Below are 15001 nucleotides of genomic sequence, written 5' to 3' on the forward strand. Positions count from 1 at the left end.
GACCTCTGATGTGCCAAAAGATGAATCAAGTGAGCCAAAGGGTGAAACACAGGAAGTTATACCTACAAAATAAAATATTAAACGCATTAAAAAAAAAACTGAGGTCAAAGCTGAGTCAACATAAGAGGCAATTCTCAAACTCGCTTTGCGCATTTAATGTCGTAAAATAAGTGAGGAGTCAAATATAACAAAAATCATAATTTAGAGGAGAGGAGCAAGTTATTTAAAAAAAACATTCTCAGGGAAAAGCAGCGCGCAAAGGGTCTGCGCGCTGTCAGTGCGACGTTTTGCACCAGAAACTACAAATGGTTTTATTTTGAAAGCGTAATGGGGAACAGTGGCGTCGCTTTGAGCTTCACCTTGTATGGCTGTTGTTACACTGGAGACGACCGAGGAGAAAAAAAAGGGAGCGAATATGCGCTTTAGCTGGGAGAGAGAGACAGAGGGGAGGGAGGACAGCGAGTGCGCGAACAGGCAGCAGCCAGGCGGGCACATCAGCAACAGCGGCTGAGCATCTTTCCCCCGATCCTCGCCTCCTGACTCTGTTTCTATCATCATTTATTTTGGTGCCAAATTTCTGCGTGGCGTGTGCGCCTCCGGTGGAGCCCCTCACAGCGCGGGGCTGAAGTGTCCAGAAGCATCCGGCGACCGTTCACCTCCTGCCGCTCACTTTCCTCCGGAGCTCGGTTTATTCTTAGCTCAGCTGCAAGAGACACAAACAGAGAGAGAGAGAGAGAGAGAGAGAGTGGGAGACTGTCCTTCCGGCACTCTCTCTTATTTCTCCCAGTTTCTTGAATATTTCATGGAAAATGGCGATCTGCGCGCAGTCGATCGGCGTTTTCTGCCTCTTCGCCGTACAAACTGTACTTATTATATGCGTCTCCACACCGACAGCCGGGACCCACCACTTCCCACAGCACTACACGTAAGTACTAAGCGCTGTTTAGGTGTAAGGGTAGGAGGGGAGGGAGAGGGCTGAAGTAGGACAGGTGGCCCCCAACAAGGCTGTGTGCGCAGTTTACCTCGCAGGATCTGATGTTTCCTGATGCTCCCTGTGATGCAGCGAGATCAACATCAGTCCCCACGCATCCTGTTTTATAGAGACATCATCCAATACCGATGCTGAGAATAACTGTAAATATGGCATCGTGGTGCACAGACACGTGCTGGAGGCGGATTTTGAGAAACATTAATAAGGGGATGAAATGGAAAATGGAAATTTGTTTGGCTGTCTCTGCATGTGGGAGAACATCCGATCTAAGCTTTAAAGTCCTCCGGATAACACACACACACACACACACACACACACACACACACGCACGCCCACACACATAGTGGGAATAATAGCGTGTAAGTAAAAGCTGATGTTTTAAACTTACTCTATACCAGAAACTCACCATGCATGGATATTATGAAAATCTCTTATAAGGCCAGCTGTTCATGAAGATGATGGTTTGAGCAGATTTGTTATCAATAAAGCCTGAAACTGAAGCAGGAAAACTGAAGCTTGACTTTTGCAGCGCACCTGTTGGGAAACAGTTCCGACAACTGAGCTAAATGCAAAGCCAATTTACTTCTCCTTGAGAAAATGAAGGGTGAACATCGGCTGATTAAAGCACAACCTAATTACCCCATTTCTAAGGTGGCAACACATTTATTTTTATTAGATTTATTTATCCCTTTTTGCTCCATAATAAACCCTTAAAGTGCATCAGCTGCTGAACTCTGGAGGACATTTGATGAAAGTGTTTATTTCTGATGTCATTGTGTACATTTGTCTCAAAGGAAGAGAAATAAAAATATATTTTAGTGACTCCTGATGCGTCCTGCTGGATTATCTGATGAAAATCTCCAGGGGTTTGTTAGTTTGACGTCCAAGGTGACTTTCAGTGCAACTGCCATTGACTCAGATTAGCTGGATCGCGGATTTGATTGTTTAAGCCCAATGGAAAAAGGTGGCGCAGGAAATTTATGTCATTCAATTGTTGCTTTAAGAGCTTCTGAGTTGATTCCCTTCTTTTTTTTTAAGGAACATCTTACTTCTCCCTCCCTTCAGGTCTGAGGTGCCCTTGTTTTAGTCTGTATTATATTCAGCTTCCTCTTGGGGTTTTTAAACTGGGTTTTGGGTCACCCACATTACGTTTGCCAGATTTTGCTACATAATTGAAGCATGTGTGTGTCTGTGTATGCAGCTTCTGAGCCAACCTATCTGAGTTTTTTAAAATTTGTTTTGAAGACTAACTTAATTTCCCAGCAGCGCTCACATTTTCTGAAAACTCAAATTGCATGGCGGTAATGCTTCGGTATATTCTTCTGTGAGTTTCTAGCAGAGGGAGTAGTTTCTATATGTTTAAATGATGTGGGGAAATCGGTTCTGATAGCAGGTTTTCCTCCCCAGAAACTAAATCTTTCCAATGATGGTAAAATATCAACAGCAATCTTGTCAAAATGTTATTTCCACACATCAAAAAATAGTCAACCTCCTGCCCTAATAGATTTTTGAGCGTGGCAGTGCGAGTGATGAGATCCATCGCAGCAGAATGGACACAGTGATAGCATGTTGCCGGCACACAGGTCTCCCATCCGAACTCATTTCATCACATTTTCTGCTTTTCCGTAATGTCGGGCCGGGCATAAATCAGCATGCGTTGACAAAAACCCATCAAAAACGCAGGCGAACAAATGGCGGTGTTTCTACAACTACATCATAGAAAGAGGCAGAGAGGACGCGGTCGGCTTTAATGTGCTGAACCATGAAAACTTCTTTGTTTTACAAAAAAGATATCGCAGCTTTCATTACACACGAGGTCTAAAGGCGTGCGTTTAGCATCAGGCCCCAGTAGTGCATATAATTTCCTAAATAACCGTGTCCTGATATCTCAGTAGCTGGAGTTCTGCACATCTGAGACTGGAGGATGTTTCTCATTCGATTTAGTCCAGTAAAACTGAGAAGTCACGATAAAGTAGTTTGGAAAAAGAACATTTTAACAGATATTGCTTGACTGCTTATTTCCCCCAGCAGTTCAGATGTTCCCTGTAGTTAGAGATGCAGCAATCGAGCTTTTCCCGACCAATTTGGATCTTAACTTCTTCTGATATTTTCATCCAAGAATTAAGAGAAAAATAAAGTGTGGCAGGCTTTTTTTTTCTTAATAGAGGTTCAGGTTCTGAATCCAACTGTGTCTTAAGTGCCTTTAACCTGTATAGGAATGTATTTTATTTAACTATAACACGTCTATTAAAGCGCAGGCTGTTGGTTGACACAGTCATTGACAGAAAATAGATTTTTAGTGAACAGATAAAAACGATCTTTAAATCATTTATAAAACTCAAATCAACTGATTGATTTGTGCATCTATTTCTATTTATTCTTTTTTACAACATGAGACAACGGACAACATATGGACATAGCTCCAATTTTTATTAGCTTGATTAGTTTGATTTCTGGTTTAAATTTTATTTCAGTGCTTTTAAAGTAACACCCCCTTTGTATAGAGATTATTATTGATCATTTTACAAATCTTTTGCTCTTTTTGGGTTTCTGGATAGCATTGGAGATGAATATAGTGTCTGTCTGTTTTTCTAGCTAGTTAGCTAGGCAGCTAGCTAGCCAGCTAGCTATTTATAAATGTAAACTTTATTGCCAGTGAGTTTTCAGTTTTCTTTAAAGTCTGACCTGCTGATTTCCATTTTGACCAATTCCAGGGTTTCATTTTATAGATTGTAGCACAAAAGTGATCTGCAGCTTCTATGATAGATGTATGAGTTTTGAATCCAGTGGAAAGTTAAAGAATTACTCTCATCATTCCTTATAAAGTTCATTATAACGGAGCTTTCCTTTCCTCTGTCGCCACATGCTTCTTCAAGAGGATTACTTAGAAACCTTTTTATAAATCTTTAGTCAAGTTGAGAATAAGCTCAACTTGACTGAATTGTTTTATTTCTTTGGCCAAATTTGAATATATATAATAGATACTGAAACTATGTGACTGAATTCAACTGAGCAAATATCACTCTATATTGGTTCTGTTTTTATGTTTAGTGCCTTGTTCAGACATTTGTTTTGAATCAACACTATATAATACATTTTTATTCAAAACTTATGTCCCTAAACATAAATTCAGGAAGTGGATCAAAGTTCTTGTTGGTTGTTGAAAAGTTTTTAGACCAAAATGTTGTGAGTTTGTAACTTTGATGGATTTCATAAATGTCTTTTTAAGATATTTGGCTGATTGATTCATTCATTTCTACTTATAAACTCATTTGATTTTCCACATTATATTTGAGTTTGATCATCAACATGAGCAAATTGATAATTGTGGTTAATTAGTCAATATCAGCACCACTTGATCACAATTAGTCGTTTTTCATAACTAATATGAATGAATTACAAAATCCTCACCATATTCATCACAGCATATTGACCAAACTATTAAAATTGTTCATTAAAATAGTTCACCATGTTCACATAGAACATGGTGTACATGTTTAGTTTTCATGCATTTAATTAAATCTGATTTATCAATATTTGACCTCCCAATCAATAATCAGAGCTAAACGGTTGGGAAAATTAGCCAGTTTTCATTCATTCATTTAAACCACTTTTTATTTTGGTTAGCAGTATTCATGCGAGTCTCTTTGAAACTGACCTTCTAGTTTGCTTGATTAAAAAGTTGTTTTTTGTAAATAACTAATTTAATGATGAATGAAACTAGAGATTCAGAGATCAGGATTTTTCTGGCTCAGACGGTTTGTTGACATGTTCGTTGGCTGAAAATGGTAGTCAATCTTATTTTTGATCTTTTTTTTTTCCATCACTCAGAGGTAATTATGGGAAAATTAGCAAATCCCAGTCTGACTAATTGAAGCTTTAGCGTATTATAGAGAGACTGAGGTATTGCCTGGACTCATAGTGTCCTGCCTTTTTTATGACCTTTCATAGTAAACACTCTCACTCTGCCTCCTTCTCCCTCTTTAGAAAACACTAAGAGTTTTCTCTTAAACTTGTACGATAAATACAGACAAACCGTGCGTCCATGTTTGGATCTGTTGCTTCTTGCTCCCCACTTTTGGCAGCAAGGCAATTTTCTGCGTTCTATTAACTCGGCCTTCTTTCTCCTCATCTTCTGAGCAAATCTGACATTTGAAGATGACATTTGTTTCTGTCATCTTATTAACAGACAAGCGACCACATTGTGTTGAGATGTTGATGCGACTGATTGGTTATCTTAAAAAGGTTGGCAGCCGGTGGCTGGACCGTGAACGCATGACAGAGTTTATTCATCTGATTGCTGAAAGCTTTTAAACTGTTCTGTGAACTGAGCAGCATACATCCAGGTTGCCAAGCTGGCTCCTTCTCTTTAAAATGATCTGGATCCATTAAGCCATTTGTTGCTCTGTGAGAGATATACAGTGGTGAGCTCCAGGCGTTTGATCTCTTAATTCCCAACTTGGCTCCGTCTAACGGAGATCAGCTCTTGTCTAGGGTGCACTTCTGTCAGACCCCAGCAATTTTATTATGAAGCTGGAGATCCAAAGCTGAGGCAAGACAGGCTCAGTCGCCGCCGGTCCTGCCAGGCCCAACCAGATAGATGCATGCAGGATTTGACGAGCGAAGGCAGTGCTGATGAGAAAGTTGGACATTAGGAAAAGGATTCGTCCAGATAGGAATTCGGAAACATTGGCACAGATTGTGGCAGCTTTCCAGCAGAACACACTGGGGACAGACAGACGTACTCAGTCATTTATTCATATGTAGTGACAGAGAACTGTGTGAGAACCTGTTCAGATGCAGATGTTGAGGGACATGTGTTTTATTTATTTTTTGCAGAATGATTCACTGGGCCGGACGCATTGAGAAGGAGCTGGAAAAGGTTCTTCAGCACGTTACCGGAGCTCAGCAGATGAGATCGGTAAGTTGACATCACGCGAACATGTGACGAGCTGCGTTTCCTTGCATTATTAATCAGATTCCTCTGGGCTTGGTTGTACAACATAAATGTGTGTGTGTGTGTGTGAGTATCAAAGACTGCAAAGGCATAGCAGAAAACAACAAGCTTTTTCATATTTATTGACAAGCAAATGCCTTTAACTTTATAAGATTTTCTTTCATTTAACTATAAGTTGACACATTCATGGACAGAAAATGGTGGGAGTTTTAAGTTTTTGGTAACGCCTTATTTGTAGGGGTGTGCATAAGACTGACATGACACTGTCATACACAGGTTATAACACATGTTATGAACCCAAAGGAGTCTTCATGAATGGTTATGACTGTTGTCATGACATGTCATTTGGTAAATAATGACACTTTTAATGCAAAGTTGTACTAAAACATGCCTTAAAAGTTCACTAAAAGTGGGGGCCTTGTATTAAACAATGCAGTGTTTATGACATCGGTCATAACCATGCACGAAGACTCCGTCATGAATCTTATATCCGGTTTGTCACAGTGTCATGTCAGTCTTACCACTTTTTAAAATTTTTTCACATAAAAACACATGAGAACCAAATAAAATTCCTGAGATGGGCAGACTCTCCAGAGTGCAGATTTGGTTTTAGTGTCTCCAGTATCACAGTTTCTGTGTAACATGTGTGTCTTGTGGCAGAGCAGATGGTTGAGCGCCGTGTTATTGACACTGTTTCATCGTACTTCTGCCATGTGCACATTTGCCATGCTTCCAGGGTTTGTAATGCACCCTGAGATAAATGCTTCATTACTGCTGTTTGGGTGAGTGTGATTCATCGGGCCTGTGCGACGCCTGTGGCTTTAATGCTAGCAGTAACAGTGGGTTGTGTAATAACTGGTCGTATGGCGGCGACATTGATGGATCCCAGAGAGGAGGAGGAGAGCTGGCGGAGCTCGTCCCGGTGGAAAGGGTAATGACCATTAGTTGATATAAGGCAGACGCTCGGAGTGTCAGATATAGCAAGGTTGATTTTAGCACTTATCCAGTGTAAACACAGCAGAGCGGAGTATTTACCTGTCAAAATGTTTGCTTTTCACAGTGTGTGTAAATATTTTTCTCAGTACTCCTGCTGAGTAGTGCTGAGGAGTAGACTTACTAAGTAACACGGCTTCAAGGTGAAAGTGTCTTGACTCTGTTTGGTAGAAATCATGCATCTCTGAGCTACAAGGTGTGCATGAAGCTGCTGGTTTGGACATGGTGTACAGCACATGTTGAAGGTAACAAGTGAGATTTTAAAAACCCAAATGAGTCTTCTTTGTTAGCTTGAAAAATAAAAAAGTTTTCTCAACCATTACCAAAAAAATTGGATTCTTCTAGAATAGATGAGAGGAACAAATTGACATTTGCTTCCCCCAAAATGTGTCACTTTAGGGCTTTTCTGAGAAGAAAGGTTAAGACTTGTGATAGAAGTGCTGAAGTATTAAAGTAAAAAAAAAAGAAGAACAAGGCAGATAAGTCATATTATTATGGTTTCTAAAATCTACAATTAAGTCCACAATTATTCATATCCCTGATTGAACATCTAAGTATATTAACAAACCTCCATTTTAGCTTAAAGTTCATCCCAGAGGCCACGCATATAACTAAAAACCAGAGCTTTTATGCAGCTTTTATTACAAATATTCCATCTTTGTTAGGTCCGTTGCATTCTTACACACAGTTGGTTTGCGGTAACTAAATAAAACTATTCTGTTTTCTGGGACAGAATCCCAAATTAACTAAAATAGAAACAGGCGGATTAATTTTGATGAAAAAATCTGAAGTTAGAATCAGGCTGAAAAGTTGCAATTGGTGCAAATCTATAACTTTGATACATTTAAAACACAAGCATTGGATGCGATTTAAGAGGAAGTGGCATTTTTTTTCCAGTAATAAATAACATTTTATACATTTAAACACCAAAATGTTAAAAGTTGATGATGCATCCTGATAATGTTTAGTTTTTAAATGGAAACAAGATTTCGATCAAGCTTTGTCGACATGATTGATTTGATCACTAATCCTAATTAACAGGAAAACTGTACAAGTTAATGCTGCTTTAGTTTTGTTAGAAAGCTCTTTGTGGCTTTCAGTTGTGGTTTTTCTAAAAGTGGGACGCAGTTTCTCATGTTTAAGTGAACCGATTCCTTGTTTCTGAGTGTCGACTTGATGTTCAGCGCTCGGTTCCTCGTATTTAAACCAATCGAGTCAACAAGTGTGTGAGGTTGTGTCCGTTATCCAAACCCAACGAAGCCTGTCTCGCTCTAAAAGTGTTACTACCAGAGATGTCTTGTGTTGGCTGCCCATATGGCTTTGTGTGTGTGTATGCGTGCGTGTGTGTGTGTGCTGGTCTGACGGGGTGCACAGACTGTGTGTGAAAGAACATTTATCATTGCCCCAAACAGGAGTCGTCACAGGGTGTGCTAAATGGCCCAGCATGCCTAGAAAAGCCATTTTCTAAATGGATGCCTCTCTCTTTACGTGTGTCTGATAGAAATCTTCCCAGGGCTATGCCGGCTCGTAACAAGATTGCCTCCCTCTGCGCCCCCTTCCTTTTCATGCGCAGTTTATTCTCACATGAGACAAAAAAAATGTAAAGTGTGTGCAAATTATTTCTGGGTTTGTCTTACATGGAGGGACACAAGTGAACCAAGTTGAATGTATTGCGCTCTGCTCAGTTCCCGCTCCTGGTTGAGATGTTATCTTTTTTGACAAGCGAAGTAGCGGACGAATGTGGGAGTGAGGCCGAGGTCTGAATCAGAAAAATAACCATATTATTTCTATGTATAGTTTTTTTTGTTTGTTTAGGTCCAAAATGATTTTTAAACGCCCTCAAATTTACTGTAGACAGGTTAAGTCAAGCTCTCATTGTTGAGATGGAGGGTGAGTGATGTAGAGGAGGTGGACGTTTCAAAATGGAGAAACGTGGCGCTCAGATAGACGAGGCGAGTGGGCGACTGGGAGCCGAGGAGGTGGGCATTTTAGAAGGTGCTGGGGGGGCACTGAACGATGGCTTGACAAGTGAGATGGATGTTCATGTGTGTCAAACTTCCTCAGATGGATAAACTCAACTGTGAGCACACAGAAGCTGCTTACGGTCCTTATCCTGCTCGTCTTGTTGAGCTGCTGAGTTTGATGTGCTGCAGTATGTAGAGATGAGAGGCGCTGACGGACACTTCCATTGTTTTCATATCCTGAGGCACATTCACAATAGTGCGCCCACACTCACAAGCTGTCATTAGCGATGCTTTATCAGAGATACAGGCTAAGCTTCAACAATCAGATTAGTCCAGTAATCACTGTTTTATTATTAACATATTTTGTGTTATTTTAGGTGAAGATGCAGAGCAGTTACTGGCTCCTGGCTCCAAAATAGGAATTGTTTGTGAATTTCTTTTTCTTTTTTCATGAATGTTAGTGTTTTGTCAAACCACAACACTAGAATGTATTGGTAGACGTCTTACGTCTTAATAGCTAACACCAGTTTTTCAGGCTGCTAAAGTTTTTTGAAGTAATATTTAACTATTTTTCCTTTAATTTAATTCTAACAATCATTTAATTTAATATTTGTTGTCATAGTGGAAGTCCTACAAAATTGTTGTAGTCCCTTGAGGCCAAAGACGAAATCAAAATAAAATAAAATGGATTAAAAATATAGAAGATAAATTTGAAGAAACAATCAAAATTAACTAATATTTATAATTGTGACGGGGTTCTATTATGATTTAGTCAAACATAATGACTGGTCCAAGTCAGAGATTGTTTTAGAGGAATTTATTAAGCTCGCACAAAGATGGCAGGTGCAGACCACACACGAAGGATATCCAGAGCAGGTTAGAAATCAAATAATCATCAGTACCTTCACTGCAACAGTCCATCACCTCCAGTGTGACTTCTTCAGGAGTCTAACCACAGACTGACCTCCTGTTCTTCTTCTTCTTTGTAATTTTTATTGGCGGGTGACATCTAACGTTAAGATGTATTATCGCCATCTACTGTGCTGGAGTGTGGACCAGAGCATCTCCCCCAATCTAAATTCTTACATATAATCATGTTACCTTCAAAAATTTCTGTCTTCCTGTGGAGCAGAGCCCTGCTTTTAAAGCCACAGGCTCCGCCCACAGACAATCCAAACAAGCAAAAATAACTTCTAACTCAAATCAACTCTTGAAGTATGCAAAATAATAATAATAATAATAATAATAAAATAACTTGTAAACAAAAACAATACTCAATTTAATAAACAACACCCAGTGCGCTCTGATGACGTCACCACCTCAGGCGACTCCCTCCCTGAGCGCCACAATCCGGAAACACGTTACCTGAAATCAGAACCGGGAAAACGTTTAATGCTGAAAACAGGTTAGAATATTAACTGAAGCAGGAACATCGCGTGTGGAGCCACGACGAACCGCATCAGGTTAAACTGCAACAAAAAGTAAGTTAGTGATTGTGTGCGTGATTGTGCGCGCGCATGCTGACTCTATAATTAAGTCTTAGCTCGTGACGGCTCCTCCATCACAATAATATTTTGCAGCTTTGACATAAGTAAAACCTACTTTAAATTAATAAGTGTTTGATAAAGATGCATTGCTATCATTATTATTTTATTATTTTAATAATTACTATTAAATTTGTGATTGAATTTTAGCTTTAACCGTAGCTGCATTTGTTTTACTGAAAATAAAAACAATTGGATTATAATGTTAAATATCAGAGCATAAATTATTTTTTAAAATTATACCAGGTCATGCTTTATAAGTGATTTCAAGTGTACATAATTTTTGCTATTTATATTTTCTGTTGGAAATTAAGACAAATGTTTTAAAACTGGTTAAAATGTATGACATGCTAACAATTTAAAACACAAGAAAAAGAAGAATAAACTCACTAAACGTGTTTAGCCTGAAATGCTTGAGAACATGAAGTTTGAACAAATAGCGACGTTTCCCTCTGAGAGATTTTGAACTCCTAAAGTAAAGTTTATGAGTACCGTAAATATACTGAGCCGAATTCTCCGCTTGCATTTCATAAAACCTGCACTTTTCACAAACAGACGGGTTCATAGTGTCAGGGCGATTTCCACGGTTTTAGCAGAGCACGACTGTTAAACATGTTTAAAACGATCAGTCCAAGTGAAACTGAAATTCATTGCAATGAGAAGAGTCTAGTCAGCATGAATAATTTAAGCTGCAGAAGAGGACGGATCCTCAACTCCTTGGTTTCAGGCTGACGCCTGGCGGCTCGGCTCTGTTAGGGTGTGTCTGCTCTGCTGCCATGCTTCGTCGTCTCCGTGTTTGTTGCTCTGGATGAAACCTGAGAGCGGCTTCTCAATCGATGTGAAGGGGAGACAGATTGCCAAGAGATGCTTTCAGCGTTTGCTCAGTTTTTGCATGAGCTTCATCTGCTCTGTATTTTTGCTCTCGTTCTATCACTTTTCCCCCTTCACTCTGTATCTTTGTCAGCACCACATCAGTTGGGCTGCTGACCACATGCTGGCTCAAGGTTTATCTCAGCTTTGCACAGACCTTCTCGCCTCCAGTGTTGCCAGGCGTCGTGCATGCTCTTGACATGTATGTCGTCTGTCTGCGTTGGTGTGTGTGTGTGTGTGTTTCTGAGCAACAGGTCTTTTTTTGTTTTTGTTTTTTTGTTTATGTTGCAGAGGCATCTTGTTCCATTTGACCACAGCAAGTATGTAGCTGCTACCGGAGGGTGACGTTAGATGTAGGTCGAAGACAATTTCTGATGTCTCTTGTTGCTCCTCTGTGTTGCTCCCAGCCACCGCAGTCGGCCCCAACAAACAGATAAGTCCATAAAGTGCACTGGTGGATTTATACAGTATCGCTGACTACAGAGTTTTCCAATAATCTGTCTCAAATGCCCAGTCTGCTCTGCCAGACATCATCACTCCTGCTCTCTGCCCACAGCCCCTTCCTCTTTTCCTGAAAGTGATGTCAGCTTTAACCGAGCCTGCTCATCTGTCTCTGTGTGGACATGCATACAGTGTTGCAAAAAATAATAATGTTAAAGGGGAGGTATTATGCAAAATTAACTTTAAAACCATACTTGATGTGTTACTTTGAATTTTTAACACATGTTTGAGAAAGTTCCACATTTTCCACTGAGCTCCTCCAGACTAGCAGCAGCAACAATTCACAAACACCTTGTGGAACATTTGCGTATTTGCTGACGTTATTATACAAACTAAAAGTGCCACTCTTACTTGAGTAAAATCTTTGGGTACTCTGTCCATCTCTATAACCATAACTTTCAAATCTCTGCCTGGATATTTTTGCTTATTTTAATTGTACAAAGTTCAAAAAATGTCCTGTGAATAAAATATTTGCCCATTTCTCCATAACAACTGGAACATTCAATATCTAGCAACTCATTTTTGCAATTTATCGTCTATTAAAAGAATGTCTCTTCACGTGCTCCCTGTTACGGTGAAGGAGAAATTACCGTAATAACCTGATATTGGCTGGAAAGCGCAACGTCTCCCCTTTCAGAAACCGTTGGAAATTTTTCAGATAGTGTTGTGGAATTACAATGTGTGTGTGTGTGTGTGTATGTTTGCTATTTACAGCATTTTCATAAGAACTTGGGGTAACACAGGTATTTTATTGTGGTGTAAATGACACTACATGTGAGGAAATGACAAAATATTGCTCCTTTAAAGCAGTTCTTGCAGAGAATAATGAGTCAAATCTCCTTCAGAGCGATTTCAGAGACTCACTCCCAGTCCCAGCAAACACTTGTTTGTTGCTGCCAAGTGTTGCTGAAGCAAAGAATTACTGAATTTAGTTGCACAATTACTTCTTAACATGGGGTCTGGCTGGTTGTGGTAGCATTTTTTCTTTAATAAAAAAAGTAATGATAAAGTGAGCAGTAAATCTGTAAGAGTCCAAGCGTTTTTTCAGAGCACTCTTAATGAGCTGGCTACTGCAAAGAGCTCCTTTTGATAAAAGCAAGGAGAGAGGAGTTAGATGTCTCCTTTAAAGGAGAGAGGGAGAAGATTTGGTGACTCTCTCTCTCTCTCTCTGATTTCTCCTCTTCTGTCTTCTGGTTTGGACCCCAACACTTAAGTTATCTGTTTATGTGAAACTTCACAGGCTATTCCAGCTTCATCGCTTACTCTAAGGCTCTGGCTTCCTTCCTGCAACCCTTAGTCACTACTTTATCAGTTCAGTTCGTCGTCCTTTCTGTGCTGCTTTTTTTTAAGTTGAAAGAGATAAATAGTTAATAGCTTCCACTGAGCAATTTGATGTTTACAAAAAAGTGAATGGAAAGCCTTTTTTCCTTTACATAAGCATTGATGAAAAGTTTTAATACCATTTTAACTTTTTTATCGCTTTGTCAAGTCACAGCCTCAAACTTTAATGTAATTTGTAAGGATTTCATGTCATAGACTAAAGCATAATAGCAAAAATTCAAGGTTTGGCATATCTTTGTGTTCATCCCTGAATCAATACTTTGTATATCCACTTTTCACTGTTAATGCCGCTCCAGCATTTAGATTTACGTTTTGTAAATTTTTATTGCAAAATATTTGAAGCTCCGTCAGATTGGATGTAGATCACCTCTGAACACCAATGTTCAAACTTAATCACAGATTCAAGTTTAATTTAGGTCTATACTTTGACTGGGCCATTCTAACATACATATGCTTTGATATAAGCCATTCTATTATATATCTGGCTGTATGTTTAATAGAAATGCACTGATTGCAGTTTATGCGATTGTCAATCTTTAAACAACCTGAGCTGTCGATTCAGATTTTTGCCAATACCAATGTGTTTTTTTTGGCTGAAATGTTGCTAAATATAGCAGTGAAGTTGATGAGTGACTATTGTTATCTGCAGACATGAAGACCTGGAGGGTCAGTCTGCTAGTCAAACCTTCTTCATGGGAGATCAGAAGAGGGCAGGGATTGATTTTTAGACCTTTGCTGAGGTTCATAAGATCGTTGGATAAGATCGGCTTCACGTTCGAGGATCGGCCGTTAGTTTTTCTACAAATATTGAAAAAAACTCTGAAGTTAAAACCCATGCATTTAATGTAATTCACAGCATTATGGATATATAATAACAATTAGTCAACACATCTTGATTTTTATTCCTTTCCTTCATTTCTCACAAACACTTTCTGAAAAATGGTGCAGGATTCAGACTTGTTCTCTGCACTTGAACAAATAGTCAAGTCAAGTCAAAGTTTATTTATAAAACACATTTATAACAGCCTCAGCTGACCAAAGTGCTTCACAACAAACAACATCACAGGAACATAAATGAAAAAAATAGAGATTAAATAAAGTTTAGTAAAACTAATAAGACAAATCTAAAATTGTCAGAGATACCAAAATCTAATAGCATAAATAAAAAGCAAACAATTAAAAAATTTAGCTGCAACGACTATTTTCCATCAGAGGTGTGACCAAGTCACTGTGTTGCAAGTCTCAAGTAAGTCTCAAGTCTCTGTCCTCAAGTCCGAGTCAAGTCTCAAGTAAAGACAGGCAAAAGTCGAGTCAAGTCTCAAGTCAGGAACCTTTAATTTCAAGTCATTTCGAGTCGTTTTTATTTTATTTTTTTTTATAATTTGCAATTATACATAAAATTCAAATAATAGACCATTTGTTCTTTTTAAAATAAGTATTTGAGGTTCATTTGTGATCCTCTTATTCATCTGGTATTCTTCAAATCTGTCAGAAGTAAACAGATGTCAGAAAATAAATTACAGCCTTTCATGAATTACATTTGACTTCAGTTTACTCCTTCTATTCATAAATAAACATCAACACTACAACAATCATAGTTTTCAAAAAATGAAATAAGTATAAATGAAGTTATCACAAGTAAACTCAGGAAGGTCTGGTGCATTTATTTTTCTGCTTTTATTTCTAAGTATGTTAGTTTCAGTCCTCCGTAAGTATGGGACAGATATTCTAAACACAAAATTTATTTGGGACAGTCACTGTATTTGGTCTTTTTTTTTTTTTCCCAGCAAAGCTATACTACTTGGAAATGGGTTCTGTGCGACATGTGACAGTCACGCCG

General features: G+C 38.9%; 1 protein-coding gene across 5 annotated transcripts in view; it reads left to right on the forward strand.

The window, feature by feature from the left end:
- The first annotated feature begins 417 nt into the window (after nt 1-417).
- cacna2d2a (calcium channel, voltage-dependent, alpha 2/delta subunit 2a) overlaps nt 418-15001 on the forward strand; it is a 219918-nt gene continuing 205334 nt past the window's right edge. For all 5 annotated transcript variants that reach the window (XM_028001954.1, XM_028001956.1, XM_028001955.1 and 2 more), the window contains exons 1-2: nt 418-925; nt 5831-5912. In XM_028001954.1, coding sequence (XP_027857755.1) covers nt 810-925; nt 5831-5912 — 198 coding nt within the window. In that variant the 5' untranslated portion in view covers nt 418-809. The remainder of the gene's footprint in view (nt 926-5830; nt 5913-15001) is intronic.

Source organism: Xiphophorus couchianus, chromosome 20 (assembly GCF_001444195.1).
Source record: "Xiphophorus couchianus chromosome 20, X_couchianus-1.0, whole genome shotgun sequence".
In the NCBI taxonomy this organism is placed as follows: domain Eukaryota; kingdom Metazoa; phylum Chordata; class Actinopteri; order Cyprinodontiformes; family Poeciliidae; genus Xiphophorus; species Xiphophorus couchianus.